This window comes from Tachyglossus aculeatus, chromosome 4 (genome assembly GCF_015852505.1).
Source record: "Tachyglossus aculeatus isolate mTacAcu1 chromosome 4, mTacAcu1.pri, whole genome shotgun sequence".
Classification (NCBI taxonomy): Eukaryota; Metazoa; Chordata; class Mammalia; order Monotremata; family Tachyglossidae; genus Tachyglossus; species Tachyglossus aculeatus.
The window spans coordinates 61,911,343-61,929,458 of NC_052069.1; the positions used below are offsets into that span (position 1 = coordinate 61,911,343).

Genomic DNA, 18,116 nt, shown 5'->3' on the forward strand with positions numbered 1-18,116 from the left:
AAAGCGTTATCCACACTGTTCAGTCTCAGACTGACAGTTTGGGTTCCCTTCTTTCCACTGGGCTTGGGCTGAATTTATGCTGCTGATAACCACAATTCTGTGGATTAATGAATTGGTGCAACTGTGCCATGACACAAACTTACTCTTTCTTCTTTCTTAGAGGCCAGTGTCACTCTATTTAGTAGGACTGAGGGGTGCGTGTGTTTGTGTGTTTGTATGACAATTATTCAATATGGTATTTGTTGAGCACTTATTGGGTGCAGAGAACTGTATTAAGAACTGTATTGAGACCGTGAGGGAACTGAGGCACAGAGAAGTTAAGTGATTTGCCCAAAGTCACACAGCTAACAATTGGTGGAGCCGGGATTTGAACCCATGACCTCTGACTCCAAAGCCCAGGCTCTTTCCATTGAGCTTCAGTTCCCTTATCTGTAAAATGGGGATGATGACTGTGAGCCCCCCCGTGGGACAACCTGATCACCTTGTAACCTCCCCAGCGCTTAGAACAGTGCTTTGCACATAGTAAGTGCTTAATAAATGCCATCATTATTATTATTATTATTATTATTAAGCACTTGGGAGAGTACAGGACAACAGAGCTGGTAGACACCTTCCCGGCCCCCAACAAGCTTGCAGTCTCGAGGGGGAAGCAGACATAAATTTAAATAAATTTCAAATACGTATAAAAGTGCTGTGGAGTTGCGAGTGAGGTGAATAGAGCATGGCTTAGTGAATGGGCTTACGGTCTAGAGGGGGAAGCAGACTTAAATTTAAATAAATTTCAAATACATATAAAAGCGCTGTGGAGTTGCGAGTGAGGTGAATAGAGCATGGCTTAGTGGATGGGGCTCGGAGTCTGAAGGACCTGGGTTCCCAGTTCTGCCACTTGTCTGCTGTGTGACCTTGGGAAAGTCACTTAATTTCTCTGTGCCTCAGTTCTCTCCTATGTAAAATGGGGATTAAGGCTGTGAGCCGTATGTGGACAGGGACTGTGTCCAACCTGATTAGCTTGTATCTACCCATCACTTAGAACAGTGCTGGACACGTAGTGCTGAACACATACCATCATCGTCATCATCATCATCAATCGTATTTATTGAGCGCTTACTATGTGCAGAGCACTGTACTAAGCGCTTGGGAAGTACAAATTGGCAACATATAGAGACAGTCCCTACCCAACAGTGGGCTCACAGTCTAAAAAATCGTCATCATCATTATTATCAAGCGTGTGTATTTTTCTTCACACTAGATACCGGTGATGGTGAAATTCACCTTTAAATACATGTCTTGCTGAAAAAGTCTATGCAAGCCCAACAGTCCCAGTGACTATACATATTCATTCATTCATTCGTATCTGTTGAGCGCTTACTGTGTGCAGAGCACTGTATTAAAGTGCTTGGGAAGCACAAATCGGCAACATATAGAGACAGTCCCTACCCAACAACGGGCTCATAGTCGAGAAGGGGGAGAAAGACAACAAAACAAGTAGACAGGTGTCAATACCATCAGAATAAATAGAATTATAGCTATATAGACATCATTAGTAAATAGAGTAATGAGTATGTACAAATATACACAAGTGCTGTGGGGAGGAGGAGAGGGTAGGGCGGGGGACTCTGTTGACGGCACTACCATCCTTCCCGTCTCACAAGCCCGCAACCTTGGTGTCATCCTCGACTCCGCTCTCTCATTCACCCCTCACATCCAAGCCGTCACCAAAACCTGCCGGTCTCAGCTCCGCAACATTGCCAAGATCCGTCCTTTCCTCTCCATCCAAACCGCTACCCTGCTCGTTCAAGCTCTCATCCTATCCCGTCTGGACTACTGCACTAGCCTTCTCTCTGATCTCCCATCCTCGTGTCTCTCTCCACTTCAATCCATACTTCATGCTGCTGCCCGGATTATCTTTGTCCAGAAACGCTCTGGACATATTACTGCTCTCCTCAAAAACCTCCAATGGCTACCGATCAATCTGCGCATCAGGCAGAAACTCCTCACCCTGGGCTTCAAGGCTGTCCATCACCTCGCCCCCTCCTACCTCACCTCCCTTCTCTCTTTCTACTGCCCCGCCCGCACCCTCCGCTCCTCCACCGCTAATCTCCTCACCGTACCTCACTCTCGCCTGTCCCGCCGTCGACCCCCGGCCCACGTCATCCCCCGGGCCCGGAATGCCCTCCCTCTGCCCATCCGCCAAGCTAACTCTCTTCCTCCCTTCAAGGCCCTGCTGAGAGCTCACCTCCTCCAGGAGGCCTTCCCAGACTGAGCCCCTTCTTTCCTCTCCCCCTCGTCCCCCTCTCCATCCCCCCGTCTTACCTCCTTCCCTTCCCCACAGCACCTGTATATATGTATATATGGTTGTACATATTTATTACTCTATTTATTTATTTATTTATTTATTTTACTTGTACATTTCTATCCTACTTATTTTATTTTGTTGGTATGTTTGGTTCTGTTCTCTGTCTCCCCCTTTTAGACTGTGAGCCCACTGTTGGGTAGGGACTGTCTCTATGTGATGCCAATTTGTACTTCCCAAGTGCTTAGTACAGTGCTCTGCACACAGTAAGCGCTCAATAAATACGATTGATTGATTGATTGATTGATTGATGGGGAGGAGGAGGAGAGGAAAAAGGGGAGCTCAGTTGGGGAAGGCTTCCTGGAGGAGGTGAGCTCTCAGTAGGACTTTGAAGGGAGGAAGAAAAGGCTTACCCATGATGTGTCTTCATCCACACATTATATTTGCAGACACATGAACCTAAGTGCTTCTTTAACCATTGTTAGTTTTGAATAGTTTTGAGTAGGTTTCCAGAGCTCAACAATTTAGGTTCAGACTTCATCTTTCTTCCCCAGAATCTTTACTGAGCATTCATCCATTGAACCGTGTGTTTATTTATCATCCTAAAGCAACATACGAAGTAAAAAGATCCAGAACTCGAGTAGTTAGGATTGGGAAGTTTGAATTCTAACCCTGAGAGACAGTTGTATGGGAAAGAAAATGTATCTTTTAATGAAATATGCCCTGACATCCAATTAAAAGATGTTTTTCTAACCCTAAGAGAGAGTTGTATGGGAAAGAAGATATATCTGTTAATGAAATATGCACTGACATCTAATCAAAAGGTGTTTTTAAGTCTGTAGATTGTTTAATACGCGACTTTGCAGATACCAAGTACAAAGCAGCATACATATACTTCACGGATTGTAAGTACACTTTTTACAAATTGGATTCTAGAGTGTGATATAATTAATGTAATAGCTATATATAGTCTTATTTTTGTAATATGATTCCAACAGGTATAATTTTCCTCTTGGTAACTGTTGAAATAATAGGTAGAGAATATCTAAGAAATAATCCTAACTTTGCCATTTACCTGCTGTGGGACCTTGGGCAGGTCTCCACCAAATTTTCTACATAGCCTAGAAGAAAGAGCAAGGACCTGGGAGTGAGAGACCCGGGTTCTAATCCTGCCAATACCGTTTACCTGCTGTGTGACTGAGCAAGCCACTTAACTTCTCTGTTCCTTCGTTGTCTCGTTTGTAACTTGAGGTATTTCATCAATCAGTCCCAATTAAACTGTAAGCCCCATGTGGGGAGAGTGACTGTCTCTGACCTGATTATCTTGTACCCCAGAGGTTAGTACAGTGCTTAGCACGTGGTGTTAACAAATGCCATAATCATTAACCTGAGCCTCCACTCTGTGACATTTTCATTATTACAAATGAAACAAAAAAAGTTTTTAAAAGATCCATGTTTTCAGTGCTTCCCCGCTCCTGCCCAAAATAAAAGGCCAGAAAATATCCCCTTGATGGGCAACAACATTTGGTGCTCAAGTAGTTAATATTTGGAAGAAAAAATAGTATGTAGATTTCATGTACTCTGATTTATTTCTCTTAGTTTGCCCTGACAGTCTCTTTAACAAAATCAAGTCTTCCTGCTCCAAATCCATAAGAAGGTGTAAAGAAATAAATATCTCCTTCTTCCCACTTGAGTCTCAGGTAAAGTTCCATTTTTATAGTTTTAAGCCATTTTACTGGATTTTTTTGCTTTTATTCCTTGACTTTCTGAGTAGGAGTATTGTGATTCAGAAAATGATGAAATTCAAGCTGGAAATTCTTCTATAAATTAGAGCAGGTTATTAAGAAGTGAAAAATATGGGTTCAGTTCCAGGGAAGTGGGTTAGATCATTCATTCATTCAATCGTATTTATTGAGCGCTTACTGTGTGCAGAGCACTTTACCTGTAATCTGTGAAATGGAGAAATATATAAGGCACTTCAAAACCTATGTTAGATGAACAAAGAGTAAGAGTTATTCATATAACCCCTTAAACCATTTGCAAAACTAAAGTAACATTACCACAGTAGCCTTTTGTTAAGTGAAGCTGATGCATCCTTTGAAGTTCAGAGTCACAAATAAAGACTAGTTTGTGAGCCATTCTTTAGTTGTAGCCTAGCTTGAAACTTGAACAGAACAGCTCTGGTGGTCCTCCACTAGACTGTAAGCTCCTTGAGGGCAGGAATCATCTCTGCCAACTCTGTTGTACTCTCCCAAGCTTAGTGTGTGCTCTTGCACACAATAAATGCTCAAAAAATATTACTGACTGGTTAACTGATTGTGTTATATAAGTTTCAGACCTGACCTCTTAAGGCATTGGGTTAAATTATATTCCCCCTGTGGCTGGAAATTAGTTGTACTTTCCAAGCACTTAGTACAGTGCTCTGCACAGAGTAAGTGCTCAATAAATACGATGGAATGGGTGAATATCATCAGGAAAGAAAATTCATTCATTCCATCATATATACTGAGTGCTTACTGTGTGCAAAGCACTGTACTAAGTGCTTGGGAGATTACAATATAATAACGAACAGACATTCCTTCATATAAAGTGCTTACCGTGTGCAAAGCACTGTAGTAAGTGCTTGGGAGAGTACAGTATAATAGTAAATAAAATAAATATAAATAAATATTATTATATATTTAATAATAATATACAATAATATATTATTATTTATAAAAATAAATAAATATAATATAAATAAATAAATAACATATAAAGATGTATACATATGTGCTGTGGAAATGAGAGGGACGATGAGTAAAGGAGCAAGTAAAAGCGGCATGGAAGGGGGTGGGAGAAGAGGAGAGGAAGGCCTAGGCAAGGCTTCTTGGAGGAGATGTGCCTTCAATTGTTCTGCTAGATGGGGTCCATTTCTAATTAGAGTGGACTTTATGGATTAATAATGCAGTCTTCATAATAAGAAGCACCAATGTCCAGTTACATTAAAGATTGCCCTTTTTAAAAGCATTTGAAGTCCAAGTTAGACTTTTTTCCTTTTCTTTTGTAATGACAAGGTAGAAATAGTGTAAGATGAAAATGAATTTCTTATACCATGGGAAAGACAGTTCAGTAGGTGCATTGTTAAAAATATTTTAAAAGCATGGCTTAAACAGAATGAAGTCACAACTTTAGGATGAATTTGGGCCAACTAGGGGGTATATTTAGAGAATATATATATATGTTGGAGATCTGAAACATGTAATTGTAGATATAAATGAGAGGCTGCCTTTGGCCTAAACCATAAAGCACTCTTGAATTTCCTTTTTATATGTCTTACCAATCTGCAGTGCTGTGGGAGCTCAGGGATATGGGGTACACGTGTATCTATTCTATTTATTTTATTTTGTTAGTATGTTTGGTTTTGTTCTCTGCCTCCCCCTTTTAGACTGTGAGCCCACTGTTGGGTAGGGACTGTCTCTATATGTTGCCAATTTGTACTTCCCAAGCGCTTAGTACAGTGCTGTGCACATAGTAAGCGCTCAATAAATGCGATTGATGATGATGATGATGACGTGTATGCCATGTTTTGGGCATGGGCACCCGTACATCACTCTGCCCAATTCATGCCACCTGCATAAGGAGCAGGGCCTCTATCCCCAGAGGCTTAGTCTACAGGGATGCCACTGTCCATGTATTTTCAATCGCCAGAAAAATGGATTCAGAATATAGCCTGGGACCAGATTGATAAAGTCTTCACCGAACATTTAGGGAAAAACTTCATATTTGTGGTCGGAAATGGACCATTGCAGAGAATTTGGGGAACTTTTTTGAGATGCAAGAGTTTTAGCTTCATTCCTTGTGACCACAAGTCCAGGGAGTTCCCTGGAATGGTAATTTGGCATAAAAAAAATAGAGAAGTAGCATGGTCTAGTGGATACAGCAGGAACCTGGAAGTCAATAGGTCATGAGTTCTAATTCTGACTCCGCCACTTGTCTGCTTTGTGGCCCTGGGGAAGTCATTGCATTTCTCTGTTCCTCAGTTCCCGCATCTGTAAAATGGAGATTAAGGCTGTGAGCCCCATGTGGGATATGGATTGTGTCCCACCTGATCTATCCCAGCACTTAGTACAGTGCCTGGTGCATAGTAAGCACTTAACAAATATTATTTAAAAAAAAAACACCAAGCGCTGTTAAGTGTTTTGAGGTTGCTATATGTAATCCAGTATATATGCCTGAAATCTTCCTGTCTTTTGAGGCAGTCACTGATTCTGTTGTGCCACAGTACACAATGGGTGTGGGATGTATGATAGAAGAATTTCAAGATGTTGAAGAATGACTACTTGCGTACTGGAAAATTTGAAGATAATTGCTAGGATAAGATTTCCAATTTATGTCTAAGAATAGGCCCAAGATGGATAACTTACTCTCTTAATTAGGTTTTAGCATTACATTGTATTTACTTTTGCTACTGTTAAGACATTGCTTTCATGGGATTACTTTAAATGTTTCCAGCTATTGCAGAGAAAGTGAAAAGCAAGGAATAAAGGCGAGAAATAGACAACGGGAAGGAGAGTGAGAAGTTAAGATGATAGATGTAATTGATGTAAAGATCCAATTATATTAGGAAACCTGGGGTTAATATCAATATTTGTCATGTCTGTATCTTCAGAATCATAAGTTCATTTTCCTCGAAACATATTCTTGAGATGTTTTTTATCTCTGAATTGGTAATTTTTGTATTTGGTCTGATTTAGGTATTCGCTCTTGATATACCAAATGCATTCTACTACTGTTACAGTCCAGATGAAGACAATGCAAGTGATAAAGACGCCACTATGGAAGCAATGGCTGAACAGATTGTTACTCTCTGTGCCACTCTGGATGAAAATCCTGGAGTAAGATATAAAAGGTAGAGGACTGCTGTTGGCTGTTCTTTCCAAAAATAGCAGTATAGTGCTCCCATTTTTAGTGTGTTGTACTGGGAAACTGCCCTCTACATTGAACTATATTCAAATTGAAAATGAAAAGTGTCAGTGTAGAAGAATTAAATCTAATATGCATTTAAGGATATTTTTTAAAATCCTCAATTGAGAGCACAATTAGGATGATGTCTAAATAGGGTCCTTTTTAGGGGGACGTGAAGAGGAGGTAAATGTTTCCTCTAAAAATCTCTAGCCTTTTTCTTGCAGATTTTCTTCTCCCCTGGTTTTCATCTTATTTCTCTCCTCCATAGCTCTCCTCGCATTCTTATCCTATGGGTGTCTCCCACGGTTTGGTGCTGCTTTTTCTACTCTTCCCTCTTCACATTCAGGAATGAGTCTGCTGATTCTGTGGTATTGTACTCTCCCAAGAGCTTAGTAAAGTGCGCTGCACATAGTAAGCACTCAGTAAATACCATTGATTGATTGATTGGAGAGTTCACAGAAGCCTTCTGAATTAAGATTTAAAGCCCTTCTCACCTACAGTCTTGCCTTTGGGACACTTTTATCTAGATGACCTGTTAACACCTAAAATTTGATATGACAAAAACTGAACTTTTCATCTTCCTCCTAAACTATTCATTCAGTCGTATTTATTGAGCGCTTACTGTGTGCAGAGCACTGTACTAAGCGCTTGGAAAGAACAATTACAGAGGTTAATTTTGACCACAAAGGCAAACCCCCCCCCCAAAGAGGAGTTTAGTGCTTCCTTTTTCGTCGAAACCTATCCCCAAAGCCCTAGGATATCTAGGAGCTCTAAAATATCTTGTTTTCTTTCCAAGATATGAGGGGGCCGATTCGTCCAAAGTTTCTGATATTCCGTTGCCGAGTTGGTGCTATCTTTTCTTCTAAAAGTTGTCATCATTGTCAACGTCCCCACCATCCTCCTTGTCCCCGACACTTGCAAGTCTTCCCTTCTAGCCACCATCCTGGCCTAAATTCTTCTAAATTCCTTGTCTTCTTTAATAGCTTCTTTCCTGGTTTCCCTGCCTCCAGCCTCTCCCTTTTTTAGTATATTCTACTATAAAGTGACATTTGGTTTAAGCAATCAAACCCAACACTCTTCTCCTCAAAGAAATATACAATGGCTCCCTATTGCTTCTCATCTAAAGCAAAACTGAAGCAAAACTCCCGGCCATTGACTTCAAGGTTCTCAAACTTTCCTCTCAAGGTAACCTCTTAGCCCTGATTCGCGACTATCCCATTGCACACGCTTTCCTTTCCAATGCCAAGTCCCTCGATTTCCCCAACCTGAAATGCCTTTCCCTTTCAGCTGTGTTAAACCACATCCTACCGCTTCTTCAAAACCCTCCTAAAAAAGTCATCTCCTCCACCAACTCCATTATCTACCTGATCCCTTCACTTTACTGGGTTTTTAAAATCCCATCAGCAACTTCAGCACTCCTGAACTTATGTCTCTATTTGCTTGCCTCTATTATTTATATCTCTTCTTTCCTGTTTTTTTTACAATCATCAGTTTTATGCCTGTTGTCTTTTCCTGTGAGATTATTAGTTCCCCAAGGGCATTTTGCAGTCTTAAATTTTTGTGTGTGTGCCCCCAATGCGTAGCATTCTGCAGCCTATAGTTGTGCTCAGTATCTTTGGTAGATACTAACAAATTCTGATTGTTGAGAAAAGCAGCTTTTATTGAATTCAGGGAAATGGGATCTGTTAGCTAACATTCTTTTCTATTCATTCAGTCATTTAACTGTATTTATCGAGCACTTTGTGTTAAGTAAGCTCTTGGGAAAGTATAATACAGCAATAAAGAAAGACAATCCCTGCCCACAATGAGATCATATTATATAATTATACTATTACCAGGTGTATCTATACATATATCCACCTATACATATATCCATCAATCAATCAATCAATAGTATTTATTGAGTGCTTACTGTGTGCAGAGCACTGTAAGCACTTGGGAAAGTATAGTGCAGTAGAATTGGTAGACGTGATCTCAGCCCACAGGGGCTTAACTTTCGTGTTTCAGCCTAAAATTAACTGGCAGAAATATAATCATGCAAAATAATTTTATTAAATTGGTCAAAGTTTAATAAAATTAATGAATTTTCATTGATAAATGAAATTACTTATTAGTGATTATTAATGGTATCAGTGATACTTTCACTCTGACACTTTATATGATTATATTTCTGCCTGTTTGATAACTTAAAGCTAATCTACTCCCCAATTGCTTAGACTAGTGCTCTGCTTAAGGAAAGCACTGAATAAATATGATTGATTTAAAGCTATGACATTTAATTTTTGTCTCTAGTGTTAGTAATTTTTTGTTAAAGTGTCATTTAACTGTAATAAGTTTTTGGGTTTCCAAAAAGTTTTTGTCAGTTCTATTTTAGCTATTTTGAATCTATTGCAAAATTCAATTTAGTGAAATTGGTAGATTTCAAGGGAATTTAATACCACATTTGTAAACTGCAGCACATTCCTACTTTCCACTATATTTCTCTTTCACTGTCAAAGCCAGTACTGACATGATCAAATAAGTATCTGAAATATTCTGTTTGGAAGTGCTAGACGTTTCTTTTTAGTTGGAGAGGAATTGACAGAAATAGAAACTGAAAGTAGCTGTTTCATTTCTGAAATTTTATAGGAAACTGCTGCTTGTAATTTGTTGGGTATCAGGTAACAGTGTAACACATTGTCGTCATGTCATTCTGGGAAATTAATGAGTTTTAAATTTTCAATCAGAACTGTATTCGAAAGGTGCGTGATTCAGTTTTTTGAAGTTTGTGTCTACATCATGTGCTTTGTTGCTTTGTGAAGAAAGTCGTTTAAAATAATTACTTGGGCATATCTCTGTTTTACAGTAAGCCCCTAAACAATGCCAGCAAGCTTGCCCAACTCGTTGAAAAAAAGCTAGAAAACTACTACAAGATTGATGAAAAAAGTCAAATAAAGGTAAAATGTGAAAGACAAACAATCCTAAAGTTTGGTAATATCATAATAATGAACAGAAACTAGTTGAATGAAAAAAGGTGTTTTCAGCAGTTTTGCGCCATTTTAAGATGGAAAATATTTCAAGTTATTTTGAGCATTTCGTGTATGATTTGCATAGAAGGGAAAATGTGATCAAATAGCTAAGAAGGATTATCTTTTATAAATAAAGAAGTGATTTTTTACATGTAACTGTAGTCATAGAAATGTATCTATTGGGAAATTTGTGTTTTTTATACTAATGTTAATTGCAAAATGAGCAAAGTCTGGTAATAGTGGGGTGTTTACATATATAGCTACTCATCAGGTACTTGAAATAAAAACACATTTGTTTTTTGTGTAGGTGTTTGCCTTTTTTCCTTTTTTATTTTTCTCTTTTGCTTGTTTTAAGGACTTTTAGTAACTCTGAATCATACTGGTCTTTCTAAATTGTCACAAGTCATCATCCATGGCAAATTGATTTTTTCTCCCCAGTTATTGGGGAGATATTCAGCCATAGTTTACGAATAGTGAGAAGCAGTGTGGCTTAGTTGCAAGAGCACGGGCTTCGGGGGCAGAGGACCTGGATTCTAATCCCGGCTCCGCCACTTGTCTTCTGTGTGACCTTGGGCAAGTCACTTCATTTCCCTTTGCCTCAGTTCCCTCATCTGTAAAATGGGGGTGAAGACTGTGAGCCCCATGTGGGACAACCTGATTACGTTGTAGATACCCCAGCGCTTAGAACAGTGCTTGGCACATAGTAAGGCGCTTAACAAATGCCATCGTCATCATTATTATTAAAGCACCTCAGGTATACTGTATTAGTATCTGAATACTTTAAAAGAATGGAATTTTTAGTTGTAATATGAAGCAATGTATATTTCTTTGATTGCAGTGGGATTCACAGGCCTTGGTGTTTTTATAGAATTCCCAAGTAAAAGACTGTTCATAGTAATAATAATAATAATAATTCATTTTATTAGTCTGGTGACATTAGATTTCCATTTAGTTGCTAGTTTCAATCACACAGTTGTTATAGCACTAAGTGTATTATGATCTGTGGCTTCTTGAGTCTTTTTTTTTTTTAGGAGGTTGTTGTAAAGCACCACCACCCCACTGTTAAGTTTCTTTTATCTAATTATTTCCAGGGTAAAACTCATTCCCAGCTTCTAATAATTGACCGTGGTTTTGACCCAGTCTCCACTGTACTTCACGAACTCACCTTTCAAGCAATGGCTTACGATCTGCTTCCAATCGATAACGATACATACAAGCAAGTATAATCTGAAGACCTACACTTTCATTCATTCAAAATCACTGGTCCATTGTATGGTGGCAGACAGATAAGCAAACAAAATGCTGGGTAACATCAGGAAAGAAATAGAAAACCATGGTATAGAATTACTGGTATGCAAAACCACGGTATCTGTGCACTTGAAATGCTGGCTGCAGTCATCATCATCATCAGTCGTATTTATTGAGCGCTTACTATGTGCAGAGCACTGTACTAAGCGCTTGGGAAGTACAAGTTGGCAACATATAGAGACAGTCCCTACCCAACAGTGGGCTCACAGTCCTGTTTGCTTGCCTCTCATTGTTTCTTCAAAACACGAGGCCACCGAAGCTGAGGCAGTTTTTATTGAGGAGAGACCCAACTATTCCTGAGCAGCCTGCATACCCCAGCTGATATTTTAGCAGCTTATTTTAACCACTTAATCAGTGACATTTATTGAGTGCTTAGTATATATTCAGAGCACTGTACTAAGCACTTGGGGGAGTACAATGCATTCATTCAATTGCATTTATTGAGCGCTTACTGTGTGTAGAGCACTGTACTAAGCGCTTGGAGAGAACAATTGGGCAACAGATAGAGACAATCCCTGTCCAACAATGGGCTCACAATAGACCCTCCCTCCACCTTGGAATTTCCTCCTCCTTCACGTCTGGAAGGTCACTGTTGTCCCCATCCTCAAAACCCTTCTGAAATTACACCTCCTCCAGGAGACCTTCCCTGATTAATGTATCTCCCTACCTTGCAGCCTCGTCCTCCAAGCTCCACTTCAGCCCTTCCACTCCACCTGTGCCGTTGGATACTCATCTACCGACCTTACAGCACTTATGTCTATGCCTTTATACTGAATTACTCCTTCCAACATCTCATTTATTTGTCCTTCTCCCTTTGCTGGACTTTAAGCTCCTTGGGGCCAGGGATTATATTTTACAAATAATTAGTACAGTGTGCTGCACACAAAAAATGCTCAGTAAGTACTGTTGATTGACCTTGAATGCCTAAAGTGTACACGTGAGGGAAAAGTTGGGTGAGATATCTTCAGAATTTGCATGAGTGTCCTCAGCCCTTCAAAGGGTGTTTGTTGTAACTCTCTGAGGCTCTGAAAGTATATACTATGACGCTACTACGGTGCCTCCCTTCTTCCAGAAACAGTAAGAGGTTTGAAGATTGGGCAGGGAACGTGTCTACCAACTCTGTTATATTATACTGTCCCAAGCGCTTAATACAGTACTCTGCGCACAGTAATTAGTAAATACAATTGATTGCCTAGGATTGAAGTCAGAAGTAGGAAGGCATCTCCTTATTTTGTTGTCCAAACTACCCCCTTCTTCAAAGTGTTCCTGGGAATGAAGGTTAAGAATAATTTTGGGGGGATTTGAGGAGGGATTAGTAACTGTGGCGATCAGTATTTTATTTATGAACTTGCCTCATTGTGTATGAAAAATGGGGAAGATAGAGACATTTTGTGATTCAGTGTTTCCCAACTTAAAATAGTGTAGTTGAATAACTGCCTGCTAATTTCCTGAGTTCTAATCAGTAGATGTTAGAAATATGTGTACTCTTAGCCCCTTGGCAATTCTGCTTTGTACTATTCCTTTTCTTTTGAAAGTCTTAGACTGTTCATTCTTACCCGTAGATATAAAACTGATGGACCTAATGGAAAGGAAAAGGAGGCATTCCTGGAAGAAGACGATGACCTCTGGGTCAGAATTCGACACCGACATATTGCAGTTGTACTAGAGTATGTGTTACTCCATTATGTGTGTCTTATACTATCCTGAGCATTAAAGAATGCATTTTTTTTACCTCAAACCCTTTAAACATCTTAATGGCACGCTATAGAGATCTAACATGTTATGGTAATAGAGTTATCTCTTGTTCTTTCCAATCTGGCAGAGAGCTCCCCAAGCTTATGAAAGAGATTTCATCGTCCAAAAAAGCAACAGAAGGAAAGGTAAAGTTGCGTTCGCTCATTAAATCAGCATGAAATTGATTTTCTTTTTTTTTTTTTTTTTTGGTTTGAGTAAGCTCTTACTGCCTGGATAACTTCAGTTTGTCATGGAACTGCAGTCATAGAAATGTTGTGGTTGCTTTAGGAGTGACCCCAAGATAATTTATTTGAGAACCACTCATACAAGCGTTAAGTCCTGATGAGCACCTGGTGTAGAATTGTTTTGCAGACGTTTGATGATATTTAGGGTTAGGACAAGATCTAAAGATGGTAAAATAAGAAGGGAGGGAGGTAAGGAAGTATTCATTTTCAAGAGCCAATTTAATTAGGAATGTTTACTCTCTCCAGGCTTCGCTTAGTGCTCTGACCCAGCTGATGAAGAAGATGCCCCATTTCCGTAAACAGATTACCAAGGTAGGCGGCATTCAGGCAAATTTTGCTTGTCTTATTGCCAGAAGTTGTGTACTGATAGAACAATATATGCAAACCATATAATGGGAATCCACAATTTGGGGGATAATGTTGTTTTTTGTACATTGTTTTAGATTGCTTAATTTCATTACATTTCCTTTTTGGTACATATAAGATTCCCCTGATTTTTTAATATGTACCTTTTCTCTTCCTCTTCCTTTGTATTTCAGTGCATTTGAGATGAAGGAAATGATGCAGGTTCCTGCAGAAGGAACTTGAAATTGAGATATATAACTGATAATTATATAATAATTCTTGAATTAATATCTTGCCTTTGTTCTCTGAGGAACTTAGTGCTTCACACTCATTATCTCATTTTATCTTACATCATCACTAAGCCAGAGAGTGGGAAGGAATTATCCTCATTTTACAGATGGCAAAATTATATGTAATGTGAGCAGCAGGATCTGAAAGGCTAGTGAAAATAATTATCATTTTGTACCCCATCCTTATGAGGTAGAAGAGTTGTTGAGTTTGGGTTCTATATTCTGGCTTTTCATTTCATTTTTACCAAGATCTGAAATGCCAGGTAGGGACTGGTGGTTTGAACCAAACCAAAAAAATAACATTTTTGATTATTCTCACAAAATACTGGTGAAGTGGATATGGGCTGAATTTGACTCTTAAGAAGATTCTAATCCTGAGTTGGCTTTTTTGGGATTCGGAGGGTGAGGTTTACTGAACTGTCCTTTCCACCTTCCCATATTTCCCCTTCAGCCTAACTAGCCCCATTTGATCATATAACTTCAGAACCCACTTATTTAGGCTTCACCAAGACTTGATCCTTGGGACATCAAAACTGGGGCTGTTCTGTCATATACCACTGAACTAGAGCTAAAATGCTGACCACTCTTTGTTCATTGTCATCCAAAGCTGAAGTGAGATTAAAATGTCCCACCAGAATGCAGTCGAGAGGCCTGTACTGTGACTGAAACAGACTCCCACACAACCAAATGATCAAAATCTGGATTTAATTGGCAACACAGTTGGGAAAAGATCACAACAGAAAATAGTAGAGGCAAGGTGTGTGTGATAATATTGATAACCACGGAAGTTTAAAACCGTTGGAGCCAAGCTGAGTGAGGAACCGGCGGCGGCCTCCACCTTCAGCCCGGAGGCTCCCTCGGAAAGCCAGTTCAGAAACCCCATCCCTTTTCCTTCCTCCCGCTCTAGACTGTAAGCTCGTTGTGGGCAGGGAACGTGTCTGCTTGTTATGCCCGTTGTTGGATAGGGACCGCCTTTTTATGTTGCCAGCTTGTACTTCCCAAGTGCTTAGTACAGGGCTCTGCACACAGTAAGCGCTCAATAAATACGATTGAATGAATGAATGAATGAAATGATGAACAGGAGTCAAATGCCAGTTGTTAGGTTTTAGGGCAAAAGGGTTTAATCTAGGATAACCCCTAAATGAAGGGAATAACAAAATTAACCTGAATTAGCATCCTTTTTCCCCAGGAAAAAGTAGAGAAATACTTTAGTAGAGAAATAAATTTACTACATGAAGAACGCCTCAGGGCAACATGCAGGCAAAGCCCATCTACCAACCATCTGAATTCCCTTCCGTCTTCCCTTGGGAGAGCTCAACTAAGCCCTGGGGGACTGGGATTGGAGCTTTCTCCCTGCAGGACAGAGGGGCCAGCCTCTTCCCAGAACATTCCCAGTGACATTGGTGGGGAGAGAGGAGCTGACTTTCTGCCAGGCCAGTGACTCTTCTAAAATCTAATATTGTCTCCTCCTCAAGCTGACATCTCTCCACTCTGCACACAACCTCCACCAGCTTCCCAGATTGCTCCGAATCAGTCTTTGTCAATTTACCTCCCTCCCCTTATGTGGCCTAGTGGAAAGAGCAAGTGCTTGGGAGTCGAGAGGTCCCGGGTTCCAATTATGACTGTGTCACTTGCCAGCTGTTTGACCGTAAGCAAATCACTTAACTTCTCTGTGCCATGGTTTCCTCATCTATAAAATGGGGATTCAGTACCTGTTCTCCCTCAGGTGGGACTGGAACAGATTGTGTTTCCCCTACTCCAATGTTTGACACATAGTAAGTGCTTAACGGATAACACGATATCACTATTATTCAGTAAACACTCAGGAAATACCACCTATTGACTGATAATCCGTACAATCCCTACTCCCCAATTCACTCTGTTTTTTTCTTCCAACTGTACCTCACTCTCAACTGTCAGTCATATTTATTGAGTGCTTACTGTGTGCAGACTACTGTATTAAGTGCTTGGGAGACTACAGTACAACAGAGTTGGTAGACACATTCCCTGCCCACAATGGACTATCCCATGTCTTTCTTCTCATCATCATCATCAATCGTATTGAGCGCTTACTGTGTGCAGAGCACTGTACTAAGCGCTTGGGAAGTACAAGTTGGCAACATATAGAGACAGTCCCTACCCAACAGTGGGCTCACAGTCTAAAAAGGGGAAACAGAGAACAAAACCAAACATACTAACAAAATAAAATAAATAGAATAGATATGTACAAGTAAAATAAATAAATAGAGTAACAAATATGTACAAACCTATATAGATATGTACAAGTAAAATAAATAAATAAATAAATAGAGTAACAAATATGTACAAACATATATACCTATTCTCCCTCCCACTCTTCTAGTTTAGGACCCATTTCTGTCTTAAATTCATTCATTCACTCTCCTTGCCATTAGCCTTTTTGATTTGACTGACCTATGGACAATTCAGCCTTCTGCTCTGGGCATCATCTGCTTATTTTATTGTTGCTATCGCATGTTAATTGTTAACTACTCTCTGTGATGTCACCACCTGCTTATTTTATTGTTGCTGTTGCATGTTAATTGTTAACTGGTCACTGTGCTGTCATTTACCTCGCTGACCTCACCATGAACTATCAATTCCCCTGCTCCCATGTGCCCTTCCCAGTCCTCACTTTCCCCTTCCCCTCTCCCAGCCAGCTCTCTCCCTCCCTTTCCCCCACCTCCTCCCCGCCCCCTCCCCAGAATCCCTGTGTACCAGTGCCAACCCTCAACCCCTCCCTTCCAACCCCTTCCCTCCCCTCCTCCCCGCCCCATCCAAGTTCTCCTTTCTCATCACCACCCCTCATCCCCTCTCCCTGCCCAGGCCCCTGCCAACTCATTCCCATCCAAACCCTCCCCACCCCTCGCACCCTTTCCATCCCCTCGCCCCCTCCTACCTCACCTCCCTTCTCTCCTTCTCCAGCCCAGCCCGCACCCTCCGCTCCTCTGCCACCACTCACCTCCTCACTAGGCCTCGCTCTCGCCCATCCCGCCGTCGACCCCCGGCCCACGTCCTCCCCCTGGCCTGGAATGCCCTCCCTCCCAACATCCGCCAAGCTAGCTCTTTTCCTCCTTTCAAGGCCCTACGGAGACCTCACCTCCTCCAGGAGGCCTTCCCAGACTGAGCCACCTCCTTCCTCTCCCCCTCGTCCCCCTCTCCATCCCCCTGTCTTACCTCCTTCCCTTCCCCACAGAACCTGTATATATGTATATATGTTTGTACATATTTATTACTCTATTTTACTTGTACATATCTATTCTATTTAATTTATTTTGTTAATATGTTTTGTTGTCCGTCTCCCTCTTCTAGACTGTGAGCCCACTGTTGGGTAGGGACCGTCTCTATATGTTGCCAACTTGTACTTCCCAAGCGCTTAGTCCAGTGCATTGCACACAGTAAGCGCTCAATAAATGCGATTGATTGATTGATTTCCCCTCCCTCCGCTCCCTCCACAGCTGCTGCCAAGTGTGGCCTATGGAACCCCCGTTCCATTATAAGTAAGCTCCCTTTCATCCTTGACCTGTCCCTTTCCTGCTCTGTCCTCCTCGTCATCTCCCCCTCTTCCTCCCCCCTTTGAGAGCTCATTTGCTCCACGGCTTCAATAGGAGGATGATTCCCAAATCTAACTTTCCACCTTCGATGGCTCTCCTACTGTGCAGTGTAGCATTTCTTCCTGCCTTTAGGACATCTCTAACTTGAATGTCCTGCCGAAACCTCAAACTTAACATATCAAAAGCAAAACTCCTCATCTTCCCACCCAAACCCTGCCCTCCCCAAAACTTTCCAGCTTGTATAGGCAACACGTCCATCATCCCTGCCTCACAAGTCTGTAACCTTAGCATTATCCTCGACTCGTCTCTCACATTCAGCCCACGTATTCAGTCTGTCACCGAATCCTATCCATTCTACCTTCACAACGTCTCTC

General features: G+C 40.8%; 1 protein-coding gene across 3 annotated transcripts in view; it reads left to right on the forward strand.

Moving 5' to 3' along the window:
• STXBP3 (syntaxin binding protein 3) overlaps window positions 1–18,116 on the forward strand; it is an 88,961-nt gene that overhangs the window by 48,586 nt on the left and 22,259 nt on the right. For all 3 annotated transcript variants that reach the window (XM_038745276.1, XM_038745275.1, XM_038745277.1), the window contains 8 exons: window positions 3,129–3,198; window positions 3,893–3,993; window positions 7,030–7,184; window positions 10,086–10,176; window positions 11,340–11,464; window positions 13,119–13,223; window positions 13,379–13,436; window positions 13,782–13,847. In XM_038745276.1, coding sequence (XP_038601204.1) covers window positions 3,129–3,198; window positions 3,893–3,993; window positions 7,030–7,184; window positions 10,086–10,176; window positions 11,340–11,464; window positions 13,119–13,223; window positions 13,379–13,436; window positions 13,782–13,847 — 771 coding nt within the window. The remainder of the gene's footprint in view (window positions 1–3,128; window positions 3,199–3,892; window positions 3,994–7,029; window positions 7,185–10,085; window positions 10,177–11,339; window positions 11,465–13,118; window positions 13,224–13,378; window positions 13,437–13,781; window positions 13,848–18,116) is intronic.